Genomic DNA, 20746 nt, shown 5'->3' on the forward strand with positions numbered 1-20746 from the left:
TGGTTTCGGTTGTTTTCATCCTTTCAGAGATTGGTTTTATTTTGGAAAGAACCATTTAATCATAAAAACATGAAAGAAGCAAGGGTTAGAAAGGGTATGTTTTTCTCCTTAGGCAGTGTTTCCTAAAGCAGGTTGTGACCCTCTTAGGCAGGAATTTTGCAGCTGCTATCCTAAGTGTTGGAACTGTATCTGAGAGCCTACGGAGGTGAAAGCAGGGGGTATTAAAGAGATCCTAATACCCACTCAGGGTCTCTTTCCTCCCCCCCAGCCCTCAACAAAATGCTCTCCTGCTTTTCAGGAATAAAGCAGCAAGCATTTGGCTGTGCCCAGCTTTCATTGTTTTGCTAAGCTGTTACGCTGGAAGAGATTAACTAGGGAGCGAATTTTCTCCGAAAGCTGATCTTGAGGGAGGCGCAGAGGGAAGAGCCTCAGCACTGACCTTGATGGGAGTGTCTTGAGGTAGGGAGCAAGCATGAACTGAGCAGAGGAACATTAACCCAGTGCTCCCCATATTGTTGCAGCTGAGCAGCGCGCAGGACTGCAGTTGGCTCTGATTGCAGCAGATCTGCATCTGCTAGGAGAGATGGCTGGTCTAAGCTGTGCCACCCTAGTACAAACTGCCCTTGTGTGATTTTTTTCCTCATTGAAGATGGTTCATAGCAGCCAGGGATATCGCTTCTCTCCCTACCGTGCCCCGTATATTTGTTACCCACTCCTAAACTTTAAAAAACTTCCTTGCCAGGCTTTTTCTTTTTCTCTCCATTGGTGTTGTCATCTCTATCTATGCTTGTTTTCACTTAGCAACGTGTTTAGCATCCTTGCTGGAGCTTTCCTCCCTTCCTTCTCTTGCCCCCCTGGAATTTCATAAACAAATTGTATGGCTGCAAAGCCTGAAGTGTCCGTGTTGCTATGTTTTCTGTACTCTTCAAAGAAGCATGGAAACCCGTCTTTGTTCGGTCCCAGAAGCACGGCACGCCACTGCTGCTACCAAAGAGCAGCTTGCTTGTGGCACATCGTGCTGCAGCTTGGCTTAATCCTTGCTTGATAGGCTTTTGAGATTTCATTGTTTCTCTGTAATTAAGGGCTACAGAGGAGCTGAAAGAAATGACGAATTAGTGGGAGAGGGGGGAGTGGGGAGAGTGGGGAGAGCAGGTGGTGATCGAACTGAAGAGAGCTGCCACAGAAGTAGGAGCAGCAGGGAATTAAATGGGAGGAGTCTTGAGTTCAGATGATTCGCTGCCATGTGCCCAGAAGGATTTAGTTTGGGATTTCATTACTGTTCAAATAATGCCATACACCCATAACAGATCAGATCCCTGTAGGCTGGGGCATTGTCCAAACACTTAGTGAGAAGCAGTTTTTGCCCTGCAGTCCTAGCGAGCATTGATCAGGCAGGCTCGAGGAGCGGGAAGGAGCTGTAGCATGCATGGTCCTGCTTTTCATTAGTCTGTATCTATTGTTTCTGGTAGTAACATCTTAAAGAAAACACAAAGCCACTCTTTGTGTAGTCACTTCTATAAAACCCCGGACTTCATGTGAAGAATTTTTGTGAAGAGTTCAGTCTACAGTAGTGGTACCACATCTGGATTGTAAGAAGCATCTCTGCCAGTCATGCTTATGCTGACTGGGTTTAACTGGCACAGAAATCCTGGTATGTCATGTTGTGGGGCGAAGCAGGTGTATGCTGAAGCTATTGAGTGTCTGAGATATCCAGGAAGAGTCTTTGAGCACAGATACTCTTCTGTTGATGAGGACTGTGCAAGTAGCTTTAGAGATGAAAATATGCACTCCAAAACTAAATGAAGAGTGGAAAGGGTTGTGTGACAAGACAGTCTCTGGGGTGCACAGTCGTATATTCTTACAGCATCTGGCTTGTGTTTTCAGCCTCTGTCTATTACTATGCACCAAGACATCTAAAGAAAGAAATCATAATACTGGTGCTTTGAATGTGTCAGCAGCAACGTTTCTTCTGGGACCGAACTCTTTCCAAAGGAATGATACAGGCACAAATGTTTTTGGGTTTTGTTCTGACCTCCAAAGGGCTATTGCTGCAGGGAGACCAGCAGTGCTAGGAAATGCAAACTCGCTTTTCCAGCCTTTGTCACCACTTCTGTATGCTCTGCTCTCTTTGTCTTGAGTCACTTTGTGTGTTTTCACTTTTTTTTTTTTTCCCCCCAAAGAAGCAGCAGAAAAGTTTAAAGAAGCAGGTACTGGGTGGAGAGGAGCTGGTTAGTGCAACCCAGGATTTCCAGTGGGTGGGAATACGTCTGTGCTGGGGCCCTGCATCTTGTACCCACTGGGCAAAGTGACCACAGGGAGTGTGTGGAGGTTTGCTTTTGGGATGTTTGTCCCGTGCTTAATATTGTGTATTTCAGCCCTGTTCCTGGCAGTCTAGCCAAACTTGGCTGTCAAAACCTCCTCACCTTGTTTTTTTGAGTGTTTTTTCTTAATGTGTGCCTAGACACTTCCATCATCTCCATCCTTTGCTCAAGAGCCTGCTTATGGCACTCAAACTTCGTTTTCAAAGTCCCTTGTAAATATTCTTGCCCCTATTGCTATCCTTTTCTTCCACCGAAGCTTCTCCTCGTAGCTTTGCTTTGCCCTCTGCTATGAATAGTCTCTGAAAAATAATATTCGTGCAAGTAATAAATGCCCTGTCTTGAACTTCTTAAAAACCCATTTGCTTCATGAAATAGTACAGCTTTAGCAACCTTGCCATTTTGTGTTCTGCACATTGCTGCCTTCTGCTGTTAAAATGTAAACTCTTAAGTGCAGGGAATCAACTGGCAAGCTGAAGCTGTTGTCCAGGGTATACTTGCAATGCCATATAAAGTGAAGCGGAACTCCTGTAGTTCCCCTGTAGCGGGTACTGGTTCAAGATTAGAGGAGCAGAGCCCCACAGTTCACGGCTTTGTAATTTATTTCAGTGTGACTTTGGATGGAGCAGTTTTTCCTGTATCTCTCAGGGCTGGATTTCAAGCTCTTTCCCCCACCTGGCACTTTATTCAAGTTTGACTGTGACTTGGTGCACTTCTTGCACTGCAAGACTATTGATGGTGGTTGCAGGGAGCTTCAGTAGCCTTTGTTTGAAGATGAGATTGCAGGATTTTGCCCTCAGTTTATATGAACAGACTAGGAAAAAAAAAAGTTTGCAAAAAAGTCGTGCTTGACCTGTATTGCAGAATCTGGGAGCAGGTTTTAGAGTGTTAAGAACAGGAGAATCTGGTAAAATAGGTGTTTTATTCCAAAATGCAGAATAGCTGTTCTTGTCTCCCTCATCAGCCCAAGTGGGTTCAAGAGTTGTACCTGGAATAACGAACAAAATAGCTGTGGGTTTATTTTTAATAGCATTTTTTTAGGTACTGGCAATAGGAAGCTCTTGAGCTATTTTCCACCTATCCTACCTCCTTTTTTATTGATTTGAATTTATTCCTTTCCAGTAAAGTATGTAAATGTGGGGAACCAAGATGAAGGTAGAAAGTAAAGCAACAAGGTGTCCTATTGATGAGGCGTGAATGTTGCAACTATTTCTGGAGGCCAACAAATAGGACTTATCAACTACATTTTAAGTCTCACTGGTGCAAACTCCTTTTGATATCAAAGGACATGCTATTGCTGAGCAGTTTAAATCCAGAACTCTTATCCCTACTTCTAGCAGTTTGAACAACTGTACATTAAAATGAGGTATTTTTTCACTATTTGAATTTAAACGTTCTCTGGCTGTGGTTTTCAACCTAGACACCGAGGTGGTGTGCTACTGTGTGAGAACTGGAACTGAACAGGCTTGAATGAAGCCTACCTTGTGTCTTTGCATAAAATGAGGGGAGACGAGAACAGCAATTAGTACATAAAAATATTTGAAAAATCTAATTAGTGTTGGTAGCAAACAGTGTGGCTTGTTTCGACACTTTGGGTGAACGCATCAGGTTAAAAGTCCGTGTGACCTTGGTGGCCTGCCTTTTAAAAGCACATGAGAAGAATCACTCCTCTGTTATAAGTAAGCTGGAGTCTGTTTTTTTTTTTTAATCTGCAAATCTGTAATGATCCTCATAAAGATCCACTTGTTTTCGTTTGGTTAGCCCAGTGCTTTGATGTCGCAGCTGAGCTGGCCTGCTGAGTTGCACAGACCTGGAGCAGGGAGTGCCTTCACTGGGTTTTCACCTGGCTGTGCTGTCTTTACTAACTGACACTTGTAATTTTGTTGTCTGACCTCCCTTCCTTTCTGCAGAAGTCCTATAAGATGTTGCTAACTATTTATCTTTTTCACCCGCAGGGAGTGGAGCAACTGCAGTGGTGCAGGCAGCCTTCTGCACTCCAAAGAAGGAGAAGGTGGCAATTAAACGGATCAATCTTGAGAAGTGTCAGACGAGCATGGATGAACTCCTGGTATGCAATCAAAACTGTCTGGGGAGTTGTATTTCAGTTAGCATAATCTTTATGTTTGCTAAGTGCCTGAAACAACCTTTCTTGAGGTGGTGTGGGGGTGAGGGGACCTGACTGATTTCACTAGAGGCAGTTCAATTGTCCTGGTTGTGGGACATGGTACTTCAAAAGATCAGCTCTTGGAGAACTTCAGGCTGTTTGTTTAGAGCTAAGCACTTTGTATAATCCCTTTGTTTTGAACAGAGTTAACGTGCAAGTGTGAAGCTCAGCTGTACCCACAAGAGCTCTGCAGTTTGAGAGGCATCCAGAGCTATGTGCTTCCAGAATCTTTAAAATTTAAGGGATTGGTTTTGCTTTCTCTCCCTTTCCTGCAGTTCTTTACTTTTTTTTTTTCCCTTCACTTGTTAAGAGAAAAACTGAATAAACTAGCTCTTGTTCCTAATCGCTTTCTGGTACTGATGCCGGCTAAGGGATCACTCTGACATATTGCAAGCTGCCATATGGAAACCTCCACTAATTCTGAGTTCAGGACAGGAGGTAAGAGTCCTTTGGAGCTGTAGCTCTGTAATTTTCTTCTGCCGTGTGCCTCTTTCTCAAGATTTTCTCAATGGAAAACAGCTTCTGGCAGGTAGCTGTGGTAACTAAAATTTCCTTTTTCTCATCTGACTTGTATGTTGATGGGCTTCGTCTTCTCCTTTCCTGTGTATGTGAGCTAGTGCTTCTGTAGTGCAGCAGCTGTCACGTTCACCTCGCATATGGAAGGTCCCTGGATTTAAGCCGGGCAGAAATAGGCGTTCCTGTGAACATTGAGCTGTCTCCACCAGTGGCGAGGAAGCTCTCTTGGATAAAACTTTCCATAGTAAATACTGGCTGGCAGGGTCTGAGGAAAGGCAGTGAGATGAGGCCTTGTAGCACCTTTCCTTTTAAAGCAACTCTCTAGAATTTTTTTAGTCCTGCCTGTCTGTCTTTCCACTTGCATCTTGATAGCTTCTGTAGTGTTAACCCCGGCTTTTGTTTTGCTGATTGCAATTAGAAAGTAGAACAGAGATAGAATTCAGGAGGCCTGGCTATAGCTCTACACTTGACTAGCATGTCACTTGAACCACAGTTCCAGTTTCCATCTAGTGACTAATGCTATTTTTATCATTACGGGTACCTGCAAATCTCCTCTTGTGAAGAGGAAAGGCTCCATCCAAGCTGTCACATTTTAGTGCCCCTGCGAAGGGTTGCATGTAGGACTCTTAAGATGACCTGTGTTCAAATCCTCTTACGGCTCATGCTAGTGTAGGAGTTTGAGATCTCTTCCCTTTTCACAGTTGGTCTTTTTGTCCTGATACCATCCCTTGGTACTCTTTTCAAGTCTCTGATGTGGCTTGTCCATACTACTCTGCCTCAGTAGTATTCCTAACTGTATTGCCGTGATGTAGTAATTGAGATTGTTAGTGTTTGAGTAATTGCCAATTCCAGCTAAAAGGGTTAGGTTCAGAAAGATACGCTGCGGAGACTTGGCATGTAATTTTAGATAAGTACTTCTAATTGCATATTTTAAATCTCTGGCTGACCCATTCCTCACAATGATTTTTTTCTTGTTACGGGTAGGACTGCAATGAATTGCTGTCGTCAGTTCTCCTAACCTTCCAATTTTGTGACCAGATCTAGTGCAGGTCCTTCTGTAGGCTTGTGTATAAGTCTATTGTGAAGGCAAATATTCACATCTCAGCATCATGTGGCAAATACTGTTCATTAATTCTAGGGTGAAGACAGGAAATTGAGGTCTTCCCATACCTGCTGTCAGTAAACAGACTTTTCATGACTTACCTTGTAGCATTTTACAGACAGCAACACAGGCATTAAATGGCTCCAAATGACAAATTTGGTCATGGCCTATAAAAATAACTGCTTTAATAGTGAGACATTAGGCCAGGAGACTGTGCAAAAATGTAGAGGGAACCTGATGATAAACTGTTCTCCCGCTGAAACCAGTTGATTCCTCGACTGGTTTAAGGTCTTCCTCTTCAGACTCAGAAGTGGTAGTCTGTGAGTGGTTTTCCTTTTCTGTGTACCCCAGAAGGCAGATTATTGGCCTCATCTTTGAAATAAGCCTCTCTACTGTGTCTTGAGTTGTGCTCCCAAAGTCTGTAGCCCCTCTAGAAAACTTGTACATGGCTTAAGGAGCATGAGTAAGTGATTAGTGTCTGATATTTCAGAGGAAAGTGCAAGAATCAACCTCTGGGCAATTTTGGGATAATCTCTCCTGAAACAAGTTGTTGTCTGGACCTGTAACAGTTGAGTTTTGCTTATCTAGATTTAAGCTGATCTCTTAATTATTTTTGAAAGCTCTTTAAAAATGCAACTATAGATATTCTTGAACTTAAAATCATGGAGAGGTGGAGGGGGGAATAGGATGGTTCTGAGCTGTAGCAGCTTCCTGGGGCAGTGGTTGCCAAGGCAGACATGTTGCGTGAAAAAGTGTTTTCCCTGGATTTGTTCTGAATTTGGCAGTTTATTGGATGTCGTTTCCCCGTGCGAGAGCCAAAAGGATGGAAGTTCCTGACTTCCCTGCTCAGTGCTCTTACCTCCCCTACTTTTTATCTTGTCTCTGTTTTTATTTGCTTCTTCCCCAAAGTAAATATTCTGAAGCTTTTCAGTCTTGTAGTCTCCTTTCATGGCAGTTTCCCCAATCAGTTTAATTACCTTTTTTGAGCAACTACTTGTTATTGCAGGATTTTTTTTTTCCTTCCAAAAAATGTAAATGTAAGTCCTTGCAGATTACAGTGGTTTTACGAAGCAAGTGCAAAGAGAAATATGATGAGTTCATACTGGGGTATGTTATGCCTCCTCCTTGCTTTCTCCTCTCCTCCAATGCAGTTAAAAGCATGAACTTGGGCTTTTATTAGATCCATTAGCCTTCTGTTGCGCCAAAGGTATCTGAGCACAATAGTCAGCTTACAGTAAACTTTGATGTACCACCTGGGGTCAGGACAATGCTCTTGTGTTACAGCAGTGCCTGGTCATCGGGCAATGAGATAGAAAAGGGAAAATTGTGCTTAAATTATTTTTTTAATTTTTTTTTTTTCCTATGGTGCTTCAGACCCATAGACTTCTCTGTTGAAGCAAGCTTGTTTATTCCCAGAACCTGCCTAGCAAAGAGGCTAAAACAGTGCCATGTTGCTTGGGAGAGGGTACAGAGAGTGGCAAACAGTTCTGCTATCGATAAGGATGACTTGTTTCTTCTACGACTCTTTCAATGTCCATGCTGCTTAGTGGCTGGTGCTTCTGTTTCTTGGGGTGGAGAAGAGGAGGAAGATTAGTTTGGAGTGGGATTGGGAAATGCACAGTAAGTGGCCCTATCACTAGCTGAATGGATGAGTGGCCTTGAGCTTCCTTTAAGCTTCTATAGCAGCAGGTGCCCAGAGCACCTGGGAATCTGGGAGCACCTCACAGCTTGTGGAGATGCCATGCTTAGGGTGGTTAAGTGGTGTGACTTGGCTTGTTAAAGGTATTGATCTTGATCCTTGTATCTTCACATACACTTGAGCCGTATGGGTGGCCAGGGATAACCTGCATACTTTGCAAATGCTGCATGACATTTTAGGTTAATGTAATAGATTGATTTATTGCTGCTACAGGGTATGGGAATGTAGGAAGGACCAATTTTGTTGCATCGTGAGCAAACCAAGTCGAGGGCATTAAGCTCTTCAGCAGAATTGCTAATTGCTGTAAAGAACGCAGACAGGCAGGAGTAATTTAGTACAGAGATGTGGCTCTTTCTAGCCCAGCTACTGAATTAGGTGATGTTAGTCAGGAATTTATTCCCGTGCTTGATTATTTTTTTTCTGTACGTTTTTGAATGCTCCCAGATCCTTTCTAGATGGCATGTGGGGTTCAGCAGGAAGGGAAGTACAATATAGTTTATGATGATTCTTGCTCACGAGTGTGACTGCAAGTGGAGTGTAAGGAGAGGTGGTCAAATACAGTGTTGTCTACACTTGGTCTTGGACTTTTTGATTTGTTACTGAAGTTCCACTTCTTACTTGTCTTGCAACCCACAGTAGTTAACAAACATGCAGCATTTGGTGTGTGTTTGAAAACAGTCTGCTCATGTGGTGTGTTTCACAGCTGGACACTCTTCACTGCTGTGTTTTGCTCTTACCTCTCCTTTCCTTTGTGGGATGCTGGGTGCGCTGCTGCTGTTGCCAATCCTTGAAACACAGTGGTATAACATCTCCCTCAAAATAACCATGCCTCAAGCTTTTTCCTTGTATAAGTGTTTTCTTGTTTTAAAGAATTATTGATCTCAAAGGCTTTAAATCTCCCCTCTGTTCAGCAAACTCTGCTTCATTTTCATGCAATTAAAGCTGAGTTAGCTTTCTTTCATCCAGATGTTTTTTTCCTCCATGCTTTGAGTAGCAGATGATGTGGGTTGTCAGCAGTTAGTAGGAATGTTGAATGGCAGAGAGGGGAACATAAGCTATGGGGTATTTCATGTTGGGCTTTCCCAGCTGGGGGAAACTGCTGCCTGTTAGTTTCCAGGGTGATTCAACAGGAGACAGGCTCTGGAAACAGCATGGGAGATGTGGCATTGCTGCTCCTAGGAGGAGACTCCAAACTATTCTTAGTCCAGAGACTGATAGGACTGGGCCTGACAGGTCTACACGTAAGAGGAGTGAAGTTAAGGTACTACTCTTCCACTGCTATGGTCAGAGGGCAGTTAAGGAAGCCGAGGGAACAAATTTAACTGCAATAAAAAGAAATGTTATTTTGAATTTCATGGAATTAACCTGGGGAACTTGCTGCCAATAATACGGAAATCAAACATTGCATGAGATTAAATAAATCAACCTATAGTTGAGAAGGTTAAATTAGATAAGATTTAAAAAAAGGATTATGAACTCCCCTGGTTTAAAGCATAAGCCAACTGTTAACTGCTCAGGCTTAGTCAGGAGTCTTCCCTCTGGGCAGATAATTCTGTAACTGCTTGTTATAGGGTTTTACACCTTCTTTTGAAGACTTGGACAGGATGTTGAACTCGCTTTGATCTGACGGAGCAGTTCCTACAAGTGGATTAACCAGACTATAAGGTTGTTGGGAACAAAGCAGCAGGCTGCTGTAGAAGTAGTACAGACATTTCATCCATGCCTGTTATCCTATGGGAATTGCCATTATAATTCCATTTCCAGTCCTGAGGACTTCTACACTTGCTCCAGGGGAACAAGTCCCCAAGTGTCAATGCCAGAGAGTCCAATGTATAATACGTGTCTTCCGCATGGTTATTTGATATGGCATGTTACATGTTTCTTGCATGATGAGATTGCAGCTTTACAGAAGACTTAAACCTAAGCTGGGTACAGCTTAGTTGTATTGTTTCGCAAAGCAGCAACAACAGAAATCCTAACTACTGTGCTGGTTGAGTGGGTGTTGTTTTGGTTGTTTTGTTTGTTTTTGTTTTTTTTTTTTTTTTTTTTAAAGTTCAGTACGAACATCAGGATTAATGGTGGGTGAAATCCTGAACGTAGAATGTCTTCCTTCACTTGGATGAGCATGAGATTGTGCATGTAAATAACTCTGGAGAGTTTGCAATTGACTGCGTGGACTAATCACAAATTTAAGGCATTGTTGAGCTGTAAATACTGGGTATTGATCTGAACAGCTGTAAGGGTCAGTGGTATGTTAGCTGGCAAAGTGGGTAAAGCTGGCTTCGCTTGTACCTGTGAGATGAGTCAGTTGCCTATTTGCTTTGTGGCCGAAACCAAGAAAAAATGGGTGTGTATGGATTGCTCCATTATAACAGTTATAAACATCTGCTTCCTTCAGTACATTGTCACTAATACTGCAGACCTTGAAAGAGGGAATGACCACTGAATGATGCTGAAGAATAGACATTGAAATGGGCAACTGCTGAGTGACTTGCTGCAGGGGTGGCATGTTCCCATCACCTGAGATAAATTTATGGATGAAGACTTTTTATCCCTTGAAGAATTGTTTCTTTTCTGCTGTTGCTCTGGATGGACTAATCTAACCCCTTTTTAATTGTGCCAGTCTATCTGCTGTAGCCACATATTGAGGTAAGGAACTGAACTGGATAATCTGGACATGGAACTTGGATCATAATCTCTGATTTTTGAGCTCTGTGCTCTTTCCTAGTCTCCTTCAAAAAATGTCTCTCGAGTTGATTGTGGTAGGGGAACATGGGTTTTTTTATACTGATGTTTAAAAAGGGGAATGAATATTCTTAATTTTACAGCCTTTTAGTTAAACCATTAGAATTTCACTTGGAGCAAAATTTGAACAGTGATGGCTGCCTGTAGGACCAGAGCTCTAAATCCTGCTTTAAAAGGATGAAGAAGAGCTTTAATGCCTTATACCTTGAGATTTCAGCTGAGAGAAGTTCTTTGCCAGCCATAGTTGGAGCATCCATGTATTCAAGGGGGAGATCACATCTGACCTGCTTTGATTTCCCTCCCGGGCATGCTTTCCTCCCTCAATTCTCTTAGTCATGATTGCCTTCGAATGGGGTAGCCAAGCTGACAGCTTTCTGGATTCCTCTGAAGTTGCAGGTAGCCACATAAAAGCAGACTGCTGCTGTGTTGTATCTCTTGAGTTCATGTCAACATGTAGGAAGTAAAACTAAATAAAGCAGGATTTTCATCCTTGTATTTGAGAGCAAGTGTCTTTGAAATGTGCCTCAGGGGTGGATAAACACAAAGAGTAGAAGGTGATGATGTGAACAGAAAATACTGGTAAGAAAGTTCAGCTAGTAGCTTAAACATAGCCTTATGTGCCTTGTATCTCTGCTCCCATTAACTGAAACGTCAGTTGTATGTCAGTGGGCAAATAAACCCACTTCTAAAATAGCAGATCTCCAGAAGTATGCCTGCCTTACAGGAGACTAACAGGTTTCTTATGATTCCAAATTACACTTCACAGCAGTTTTATTAGTGTTTCACAAGCCTTGAAATGCTGCTTTTATTGCCCGCAGAAGGCCTGAAAACATTCATCAGAACCCCTAATGGAAGACATGGAGGCCTTTACAGCTAATCGCAGTCTATTTGCTTTTGGTATTTGACAGTGCAGATATTTTTAATATCTAGCCCAGGGTGAGCATGCAACCATCTCCAAACCACTGCCTGTGTCTAGACATGTTTTTATCGGCAATTCATTCTCCATAGCTGAGCAGAAGGCAGTGTAATTTATGGATCCTGAAATGGGGAATTGGCAGTAAGGCTGTGTCTCATAACTGAAGCCATCTAGTGTGAGGGGTGTTTGTGCATAAGCAAGTGAATAGAAGAGCTGTCTACCATCCACTGGGTCTGCGGATGGTTTGAGGGGTCTGTATCCAGTGACCCGTGCCTGTTGGCAGAGCAGGAATAAAGCAACGTTTCCAGCTTAAAACTTGTATATAGCAGCCCAAATAAATTCTGATGTTTAGCACTGACATTATTACAGAGGTGTAGAAATGGCTGAGATTTTTATTAGGAGTCTTCCAATATAGTTTCGATGCTAGTGAGGGGAGCACAGTTTTAACTGGGTTATTTCTTCTTTGTGCAATTTGAGGATAGCAGTCTTGTTAGGGAGGAGGTAGGGAGAGGAAATCTTTGCCTGCTAGGACTTTGTTGTGTTTGAAGACCAGCAAACTCTCCTAAAAACTTTGGGTAGTATTAAAGCTGCCACTTACTACCCACAGAAGGGCTGTTTCTGCATTTTATCCCTTCCTGCTCCCTTTTTCTGTAAGTACGCTTATGAGCAGAGCTCCCCGGTGATCCTTGACTGGGATTCCTGCTTTACCTACAGCTCTTCAGCCCTTGCATTTGTACTGCTGTAGCACAGACTGTTGTATGTATGACAGAACTGGCTTGGTTTCAACTATGCGAGGAAGCATTTTAACCGCAAAGCCCACTGTGATTTGCCATGACCAGTTAAAACAATTGTATGCGTTGAGCCTCCAGGATGTTAGTACCCTCTGTGGGGGTGAAGAACAAGGAAGCTTTGATGTAGCTGGTGTGGGATTAGCCTAGAAAACTATTGAAAATGGGGTGGGGGTCTGTAGGTGAGAGGGAAAAAGTGTGCCTGGCTGCTGCTCTTTCTTATTGGTAATAATGTAAAAACACTGGAAATCATGGGCTGTGATGCAATTAATTATTCAGAGCTGTGCTACACTGTGTGAGAAATGCTTTAATCTGCCTGTGTTACACATCCACTAGCTGACGGAGGTGTTTAATTGCATAGATCAGGTTTGTGATTATTTATTTTCCCTCTTTGTGTGCCAAAGCATATGACAGAGTTGAGCTTTTTTTTTTTCAACTGTGCTTCCCAGCCCAGGCAGCAGACTGTGATAATGAACAAGAGAGGAAGTTCTTGGAAAATAGTAAAACAGTAACTAAGTGTCACGGAATGCCTGCAAAATGCTGTAGTACAGAGCCATCCGAATGGCAAAGATCTGATCCAGGTCTAGGCTCTTAAGTAAACTTGGTCCAGACTTTGTCTCACTATCTCCTGAATTCCAGTGGGATACACTAATATATATAAAATATGCAATGTTTGTTTGTATTTCTTGTACTACACTTTTGATCTCCCAGGGAGCTGGTTCAGAATATTTTGAGTGCTCTAGCTGAGAAAAAGATAAAACCAGCTCCTCTAGATCATTTTTGAGTGGTGGATTTGGGGCAGGTCTGGCTGATGGGATGATTAACCAGTCAGTGTCCTTCTTGCTTCTTTCTACCTTTGTCTTCCCTGGTGCCACTTGTGCACGTGTGGTTTTTTTAATTGTCAGAGAGAGAAGTTAGGCACCTGGATTTGCTTGCGTGTTTAAAAGAAGAAAAAAAAAAAAAAGTCTTTAAAATTAAGTTAAAACTTTAGACTAAATGATAATTTCAGGCTCAGGGACCAAGACTGTGTCAGGTTTATGGATCCCTTAACTAGTGGCTCAGTTCAGTGCTCTGAGCAAGTCCAGAATGATCCTAGGGTAAGCAAATGAGTTAAACTCTGAGCTCGATCAGTTTTGGAAAGGCTGCATGAATCAAAAGTGTTGTACTTATGTTTACAGACAGTAGCTGAGAGCTTCCCAACTAGCTGGGTCTTGTGCAGGGAGTGTGATAAAAGGCACAAACCAGTCACTGAGTCTGACCTGTGTTATCCAGGGCCCCAGTTCCCATCCATCCCCTGGTAGAAATTTGAAGCAGGGAAGTAAAAAGAACATTTTTGTTGCCAGCTTTGTCCGTCGACGGGTTTTCCTGCATTGCGAAGAAACTTAACTAGAAGGCGTTAGAAAACTCCAAAGGTGCTGACGTATTTCAGTTTTGAAAATTAGCTTGACACAAGTGAGTTTGCAGGGAAGGGAGCTGGAGCTGTCAGAGTAAGCAGAGGATATTGTTTCAGGCTGTATTTATTTTCACAGAGTGGTTTTTAGTCAATGAGTATGCTACACTGAGATTAATAGCCTACTTGCCACTCTTCAAATGTCCTTTCCTGTTTAGAAGGATTCTTTAATCTGCTTATTGGAGTTTCCTGGAAAGTTGGTGCCTCTTCTGGGGAAGTAGAAAGAGGAACTAATTGCGTTTGATTCCTCAAATGCACCTAGTCCCTGAAAAGCAGTATTAAAGTGGATAAATCAATATTAGCATGTTTCTTTGTAGCTGTGATTGCCAGCTAAACCCTTGCCAAGGGGGAAGCAATGTGCCTTTGTGCTGTACTCAGTCAAAAGCAGACCTTTGTACATGAGCAGGAGAAGAATATGCTGCATCCATGGGGCATCCTAGACAGGGGTGAATCCCTCTCAGAGCTTTCCCCTGTACTTTGGTACCAGGGAGGGCTCGTGCTTAGAGGGAGGAAAGGATCAGGGTGCAAAGGGCCCTTGCTCTCCTCCTTCCCTGTGTGTTTGGGGTTATGGTGCTCGGCTGAGTCTGTGTCATGGGGAGGGGGCTGACAGCGAGCAGTGATTACACCTTTGAAAAGTAAGTGGCATCCACGTGTTCAGTGAAGGAATGTCTTAGTTGAGAGCAGAAGTTCAGGATATCGGGGAATGAGTGTCTGGTGTGGGTGATGCTGGAGGGTACAACTTGACAGATTGGGGGGCTTGGCTGAAGCTACCAGCTTGGCTGAAGCACAAAGGCCCAGCTGGGTGTAGTACAGGGTGCCAGGCTTGGCTTAATGGATGGCTTTTGTCTATGGACAGTCAAGAAACTGTGAGGCTTTCTGTCCAAACTGGTGATTTGTGCTTGCATAATGAAAAATCAGTCAATGCTTTCTGTGGTGTCGTTCCCTCCATAGCTTGGAAAACCTCAACCCTTAACCCGTAACCAAATCTAAGAATAAGCACAGTCAAAACTCAAACAATTTAATATCTGAGCATATTTCATATTGTACTCCATCTGTGGTAACTAACAACTTTCTAATCTCGAATTTATTTCAGTCGTCTTCCAGTATGACAAAAAATATAGCTGCCCTTTGTGCCTTCAACCTGATTGAGCTAAGCCATCTGCTTTCGTGCTGGGAAGAAACATTAGGAATAAGAGGCCTTTTTTTTTCCCAGAGGCAAATATTTCCCTTTCTCATCCAAATGATAGTCTTCAACAGATTAAGCATCTGTTGTGTAATGTCTCACTGAAAGGAAGAGTCAGCATGAACTTCTTAGGTAACAAACTGGTGTGAGTTTTCGGGGAATATTCTGTTGTAGCTGCATGCAGGTGTTTCGGTTACAACCACTTTGTTGCCCTTGCCAAGGGGTTTTTGGTCAACTTTTTCTTTCTTTTAGACAGACAGGAAGAGCACCCTAAAATACCTTTGAGCCCTAGTATGATGCAGACTGAGTGTTAAGTGTTTCTGGATTTTCTGCATTTAGCTTCTAGGTATCCTTTTTCTTTGCACCCTCTTTGAACGTTGTGTCTTGAGGAAGATAGCTTCTGTGCCCGAGGAATAATAATCATTGGGTCCAACTGCTAATGCTTTATTTTTCTCTACAGAAAGAAATTCAAGCCATGAGTCAGTGCCATCACCCCAACATTGTATCTTACTACACATCGTTCGTGGTGAAAGATGAGCTTTGGCTGGTGATGAAGTTACTTAGTGGAGGTGAGTGGTCCAATTTCTTTACCCTAAAAGGCAAGGTAAAAAGCTGTCTTCCTGTAATACCCTTTCCCTTGTTTGCTTCCCACTTGTGCATTAAGACATTTGAACAACACTATTTAACTTCAACCCATTCAGCTCGGATGTACTGATATACGTTCTCATGTTATGTACATCAGTAGTAACACCTAACTACATGACTGTGCTAGCTTTCCCCCCCCCCCCCCTCCTATTTTGTGTATTTGCCAGTATTTCCTAGCATTATTTTGTTTGTGTTTGCTGAATGACTCACTTGAGTATTTGAAAACTGCAGTGTATGACTTCAGACATTGATAAGAGAAACTTAAGTGCAGATGTAGTAGTTGAAACCATCCTAAACTTCTAGAAAATAACTCTCACTGTCATCTTCTCAAATGATGGATCTGAAATGGTGCTTCTTGGGTCATGTTAACAAAAGTTTCTTCATCTTGCTCTGTAAGCCTAGGATAAGCTTTTGAACTAGAGAAGTACGCAACTAACTCCACTGAGACCAACCACTTCCACTAACTTTATTCTGAGAATTGCAACTCCTCTTGCAAGGCTAGTTCCTTGACCTTTTTCTCACTTGCAGCTTGGAGGTGTGCATAGTGCTGATGGCTTGTTGGTAACCAGCCATTCTATTGATTTTAACTTATTGACATGTTGGCTGCCCTTGTGACGAACTTTAAATCACCTCTATTTTGGGCAGGGCTACTCTTATAATGTCAGTGTATGTCCTTAAAAAGGGAGGAGAACATCAGTGTGGGTGCAGCTTGATTTGTATAGTGTCAATCCTCAGAGCTTGGATTACTTTGCCCACTTGTTCTAGTTGAGAAAAAAACTGGGAATACTTGGGGCAATTTCAAATTACTGCCTAGTTAACACAGAGCCAGGGAAGCTTCCCCTTTCTGGATTTATGCTCTCAGACACTGGAGAAGCAGCTTTTTTTTTTTTTTGAGAGAGAGAGAAAGTTTGAAAACTTCTTATCAGTAATGCTTTATTTGATGTCATAATATTTTCCAGGATCCCTGTTTAAGTTATGGTCGAGACAAGAAATGGAATCAAGTTGTGGATGATAACACTGTTGCTAAAATCTTAGGCCTGTCTTTAGGAAGACTTGGTTTTCCTGGCACCCTAGTGAAAAGGAATTGAAAGCTGACACCCCCCCCTCCCCTTTTTTCTTGCTTTAAAAAAAACCCACCTTCTTGGCTTCTCTGTTCTTGGCTTAATACTGAGGACTGTAAAATGCCAGAAGATGATGTGGAAAAATCTGGCTAAACCTGTTGGCTTTTTCCACAAGAGCTCAACAATGACCATAAAACATGTGTCGTTGAAGATCATCTTTGGAGAATTTTAGCAGTTCTCTTGGGGGCAGTCAAATTTCATGCCAACTTAAGTCTGTCTTAAAGGGTTTTTAATGTCTCATGTGTCATTTAAGCAATACCCTCTCTTTTCTTGGAGGGACATGTAACAAGTCAATAAAGACACGATGGCTGTTTGTGTGTAGAAAGGAATCCCCTGCCAGCTTAGTGCAAGTAGTTTTGCTGTGTTTATAAAAAGTGTACCTGTGGGAAGGTTTCCACAACATGACGAAATGGCATTTCAGGTGTTCAGGAGAGTACACAACCTCTTTGAAGAAAGTGCACAGCTGCCTTAGCTAGTTTTCTGACAGAAAACAGCAGTTTTCTGTCAGAACCAAGTTGGGATTAGGCTCATCCTTGGACCTCCAAATATTGTGTCTGTTTGTCCTCATTTTTGTGTGTTTGTTTTGTGTAAAGCTGGAAAAAAATCAGACTCTACGGACCATCTTTTTGTTATCAAGGCACCACAAATTTAAAGACCACACTGGAAAATTTCTGGAAGAATCATCATTGCTTCAGAACTAGCCTCTTGGCAGTGTGAATGATGACCTGTGTGTCATTTAGTATTCACTTTGAATGGGCTTTTACGTTATACAGACTGATAATTGACCCTTGTGCAGCTCTGGCATTAAGTGGGGTACTTTACGGAAAGTAGTGCTATGAAATCTCAGTGCTTCTTACTCTTGCATATGTTGAGGACTAGGGTCATACAATAACAGATGGACTAGTAGCAGTGTAATCCCCTCCTCTTGCCCCCTGCAATATTTCTGTGAGCCAGTGTTAAATTTTCTCACTTAAAAGAATCATTTGGGGGCTGGGGGAATTCTTAAAATAGATGGAAGGACTTAGGGAATGAACTGTCACTACTTTTTATGCAGGAGGGTACCTTGAGAGGTATTTTTCAGCTGCTTTCACATTATACTTTTTTCATGGCTGTACTTCAGAAATCTCATTTTAGATCTCGTAGGCAAATTCTACAGGACAATCTTGAGAATGAGGGAAGAAACTTGTGTATTGGAGCTTTCAGACTGAAGAGCTTTTTCATTCACTTTTAATGAGACTTTCCAGTTGTTTTTAGGCTGGTGATTTATGTAACAAGAGACACTTTAAAAACTGCTTCTCATTCCTTTCAGCTTACTTCTTATCAGTAATAAAGTGGCTGGTTTTGTGATCATCTGTTGTCCAGTGGGAAAAATAATGATCTGCGTTTCTCTACAGGAAAAAACTTTGAGCTGTTTTTATAAACCAGAAAGGAAAAAAATCAGGGTGCAGCCTAACTCTTTCATTCCATCTAACTATTCGGCGAGGATGGACTGAGATTTGTACATCCCAGTAAGCGCATATGAAATCCGTTTTGATATCCATTCTGTATCTTGATTGTGGCTTTTGTACTTGAGAATTTCTTCTGGGTAAAAGTTTAGAATCTTATTGCTTCCCTTCCATCAGTGTCAGTCTATGCTGGCATGCGTTTTCAGGATGAAACTAGTTTTAATTTCAGCCTAGTCACACTGACCTTATTACTTTGATAAACAGCCCACAAGACAGACCAGTCTGTAATGCAAGCCTTTTTTTGTTGTTAGTGCAATTTAATTTATTTACTGGTTGCAGTCATTTTGTTGAAATCTTAACCTGGTCATATATGCAAGTATTTTAGAAATGTCTCTAAGGGAAAATACTCTAAATCCATGAAGCGTTATTGTCTGATAACTTGGTGCCTTGCTCCTCTGAGCACCCAGCTGGTGCACTCAAAGGTAGTTTAATTGCCTGACTGGCACTGTCGCTGAAACTGAACTATTTGTCTCTGCTTTGCAATTACTGTGTTGGTCGAAGATACCGTTTTCCATCTTTGAACGTCATCGGCAGTGAGGAGGTAATGTACTGGTGAGCTGTTGGGGAGTAACATGTAAAACTGCTAATCTGCATCAGAGCCAAGTCAGGCTGGTTGAAGTTACTGCTGAAAGCAGTTTGAACTGGCAGATTTGACACCGGAGCAGATGTAGAGCATAGTTGTTGTTGATGGCAGAAATGTGGCTGTGATGATATCCAGCTGGTAGTGACAAGAGGTGCTGGTGTGTCCAGTTACTCTGACACCCTCTTTCACATCTGGTGATGTGTGCCTGAGTCAGATTTGTGAAGTATCTGCTGTTTCTGTTCCCTTCAGTAGAAATTTCAGACCCTTTCCTCCAATGATGAAACTGTTTTGTAGGGATCTAAGCTTAGCAATGTCAACTTGGCACCCCGGCCTTTTGGTCCAATGTTACTCCAAACTAAACTCCAATGGCTATTTCCAGACAACTGCTGACCTGCTCTTTGCCTTGCTGGCATTCCCCTGTTGTGAATTTTGCTCATGCCTTTTTAAGGCCATCTGAAGCCCAGTCCTGCTCTCTAACTCCTGCAGCTTTTTAGTAGGAAGAGGAGCAGCTGTCCTTTTGTTCTTGTGCTTCTTCTGATTGTGACCTGTTTGCTCCTCTAAATTCTTACTGGTTTTAACAAGAGCTCTCATTTCACAGGTGACCCAAGGCTGTGGCTAACTCTACAAAACAGTTGCTCATATGAAACAGCTGTCTGTGGTGGCTTGCTACATTACACAACAATTTTTACTGTCCAGCCTACAGCAGATGAGACCTCCAAAATATTTTTAAACTGTGTAAATCCTTTAAATACTGAAACATTTCTAGATAGGGCTCTTGGATCTTCTGCCTTCTTGAAGGCTCCTAATTAAATCTGCTAAGGAGATTACTGTATTGGAATAGTTAGACCTTTTATTTTCCAAAAGTTTTTAAGATTATCTAATCAGCCTCTTACTTCAACCTTTGATCTTGATTATCTGATGAAGTGCTTGGCCTGCAGTTCAGCAAGCCAGACCAAAAGGGGAGGTATGGCAAATCTTAGGTCTCCACCAGGGAGGTACGACATCTTGTTCTACTTCTGCTGTGTCAATCTCTGGTCTGGCCACTCCAAATTCCAGCAGTGAGTTATGATCAAAGCGCAAACCTCAAGTTCTTAGAAAGCCTTGTGTTTATGTTGAATTATTTTGTTAGGAGAGAGCTATGCTATTTTGCGTCCATCTGGAGGATGTTTGATTTTATTTGTAGAGACACAAGTTAATTTCAAACAATTAAGGATGGGATAAGTCAGAGGCAGAAGAAGGTAGGGACTGTACATGATTGCAGAATGTGGAGCTTGTAGATACATTGCTACTCCTAGCTATAATAGGAAAAGCATGAAAAAAATAGTTTGTCTTCAGAAATTCTCCTGTAAATGTCTCAGTCTCAACTGCAATAGGCTGTTTTGCCCCTTTACTGTATTATCTTGCTTCCTGCCTTAATCTTGTCGTATTCCTCACACATCCAGGCAAGTGCTCTAGAAGGAAGGAGGCAAGAAGTGGAAGTTTCCTTAACACTCCCTCTGTGCTGAGGTGGTTTAACCACGGTTAAGAAACTTCAAAACCAGAAACCCCAGCAATCTACTTAGATGTCTTTTCCTTTGTTTTGTATAACTTCTTCTTTCCTTTACTTAGGTGCTCTTGCTATATCTGTATCCCTGAGCCCCGTAAGTACTGAATCCAAGCAGCTGTTCCTTCTTCTTTTGCGTTTTCTTCCTCCATTTGTCAGAGGCTGACAAGACGCAGATTTAATTCTTGGCTCTGATGACAGTCAGGCTCACCGAAACAGCTGGCTTCTGCCGAGATGTCTTATAAGAAGCAGCAATGAATCCTGCCAACTCCCAGTTCTCAAAGATGCAGCATGTTCAGCATCAGTGTCCGTCAGGTTTGGGGCAGATCTTGATTCTTGCAAAACTGTGTAGTGATCCCCAACGCTGCTTTCCAGCCTATTTATGCCAGGCCTCTAAATGGCAAATCAGTGCAGCTACTGTTACCTGCTTTTCTTGTTGGAAATTAAGTTGGAGTATTAAATTTTCTT

At 42.3% G+C, this 20746-nt stretch overlaps 1 protein-coding gene across 1 annotated transcript in view; it reads left to right on the forward strand.

Annotated features, from left to right (window-relative positions):
- The window catches only part of OXSR1 (oxidative stress responsive kinase 1), a 94401-nt gene that overhangs the window by 16105 nt on the left and 57550 nt on the right, over positions 1-20746 (forward strand). The window contains exons 2-3 of the mRNA XM_075492313.1: positions 4274-4386; positions 15342-15450. Coding sequence (XP_075348428.1) covers positions 4274-4386; positions 15342-15450 — 222 coding nt within the window. The remainder of the gene's footprint in view (positions 1-4273; positions 4387-15341; positions 15451-20746) is intronic.

This window comes from Mycteria americana, chromosome 2 (genome assembly GCF_035582795.1).
Source record: "Mycteria americana isolate JAX WOST 10 ecotype Jacksonville Zoo and Gardens chromosome 2, USCA_MyAme_1.0, whole genome shotgun sequence".
NCBI classification, from domain to species: Eukaryota; Metazoa; Chordata; class Aves; order Ciconiiformes; family Ciconiidae; genus Mycteria; species Mycteria americana.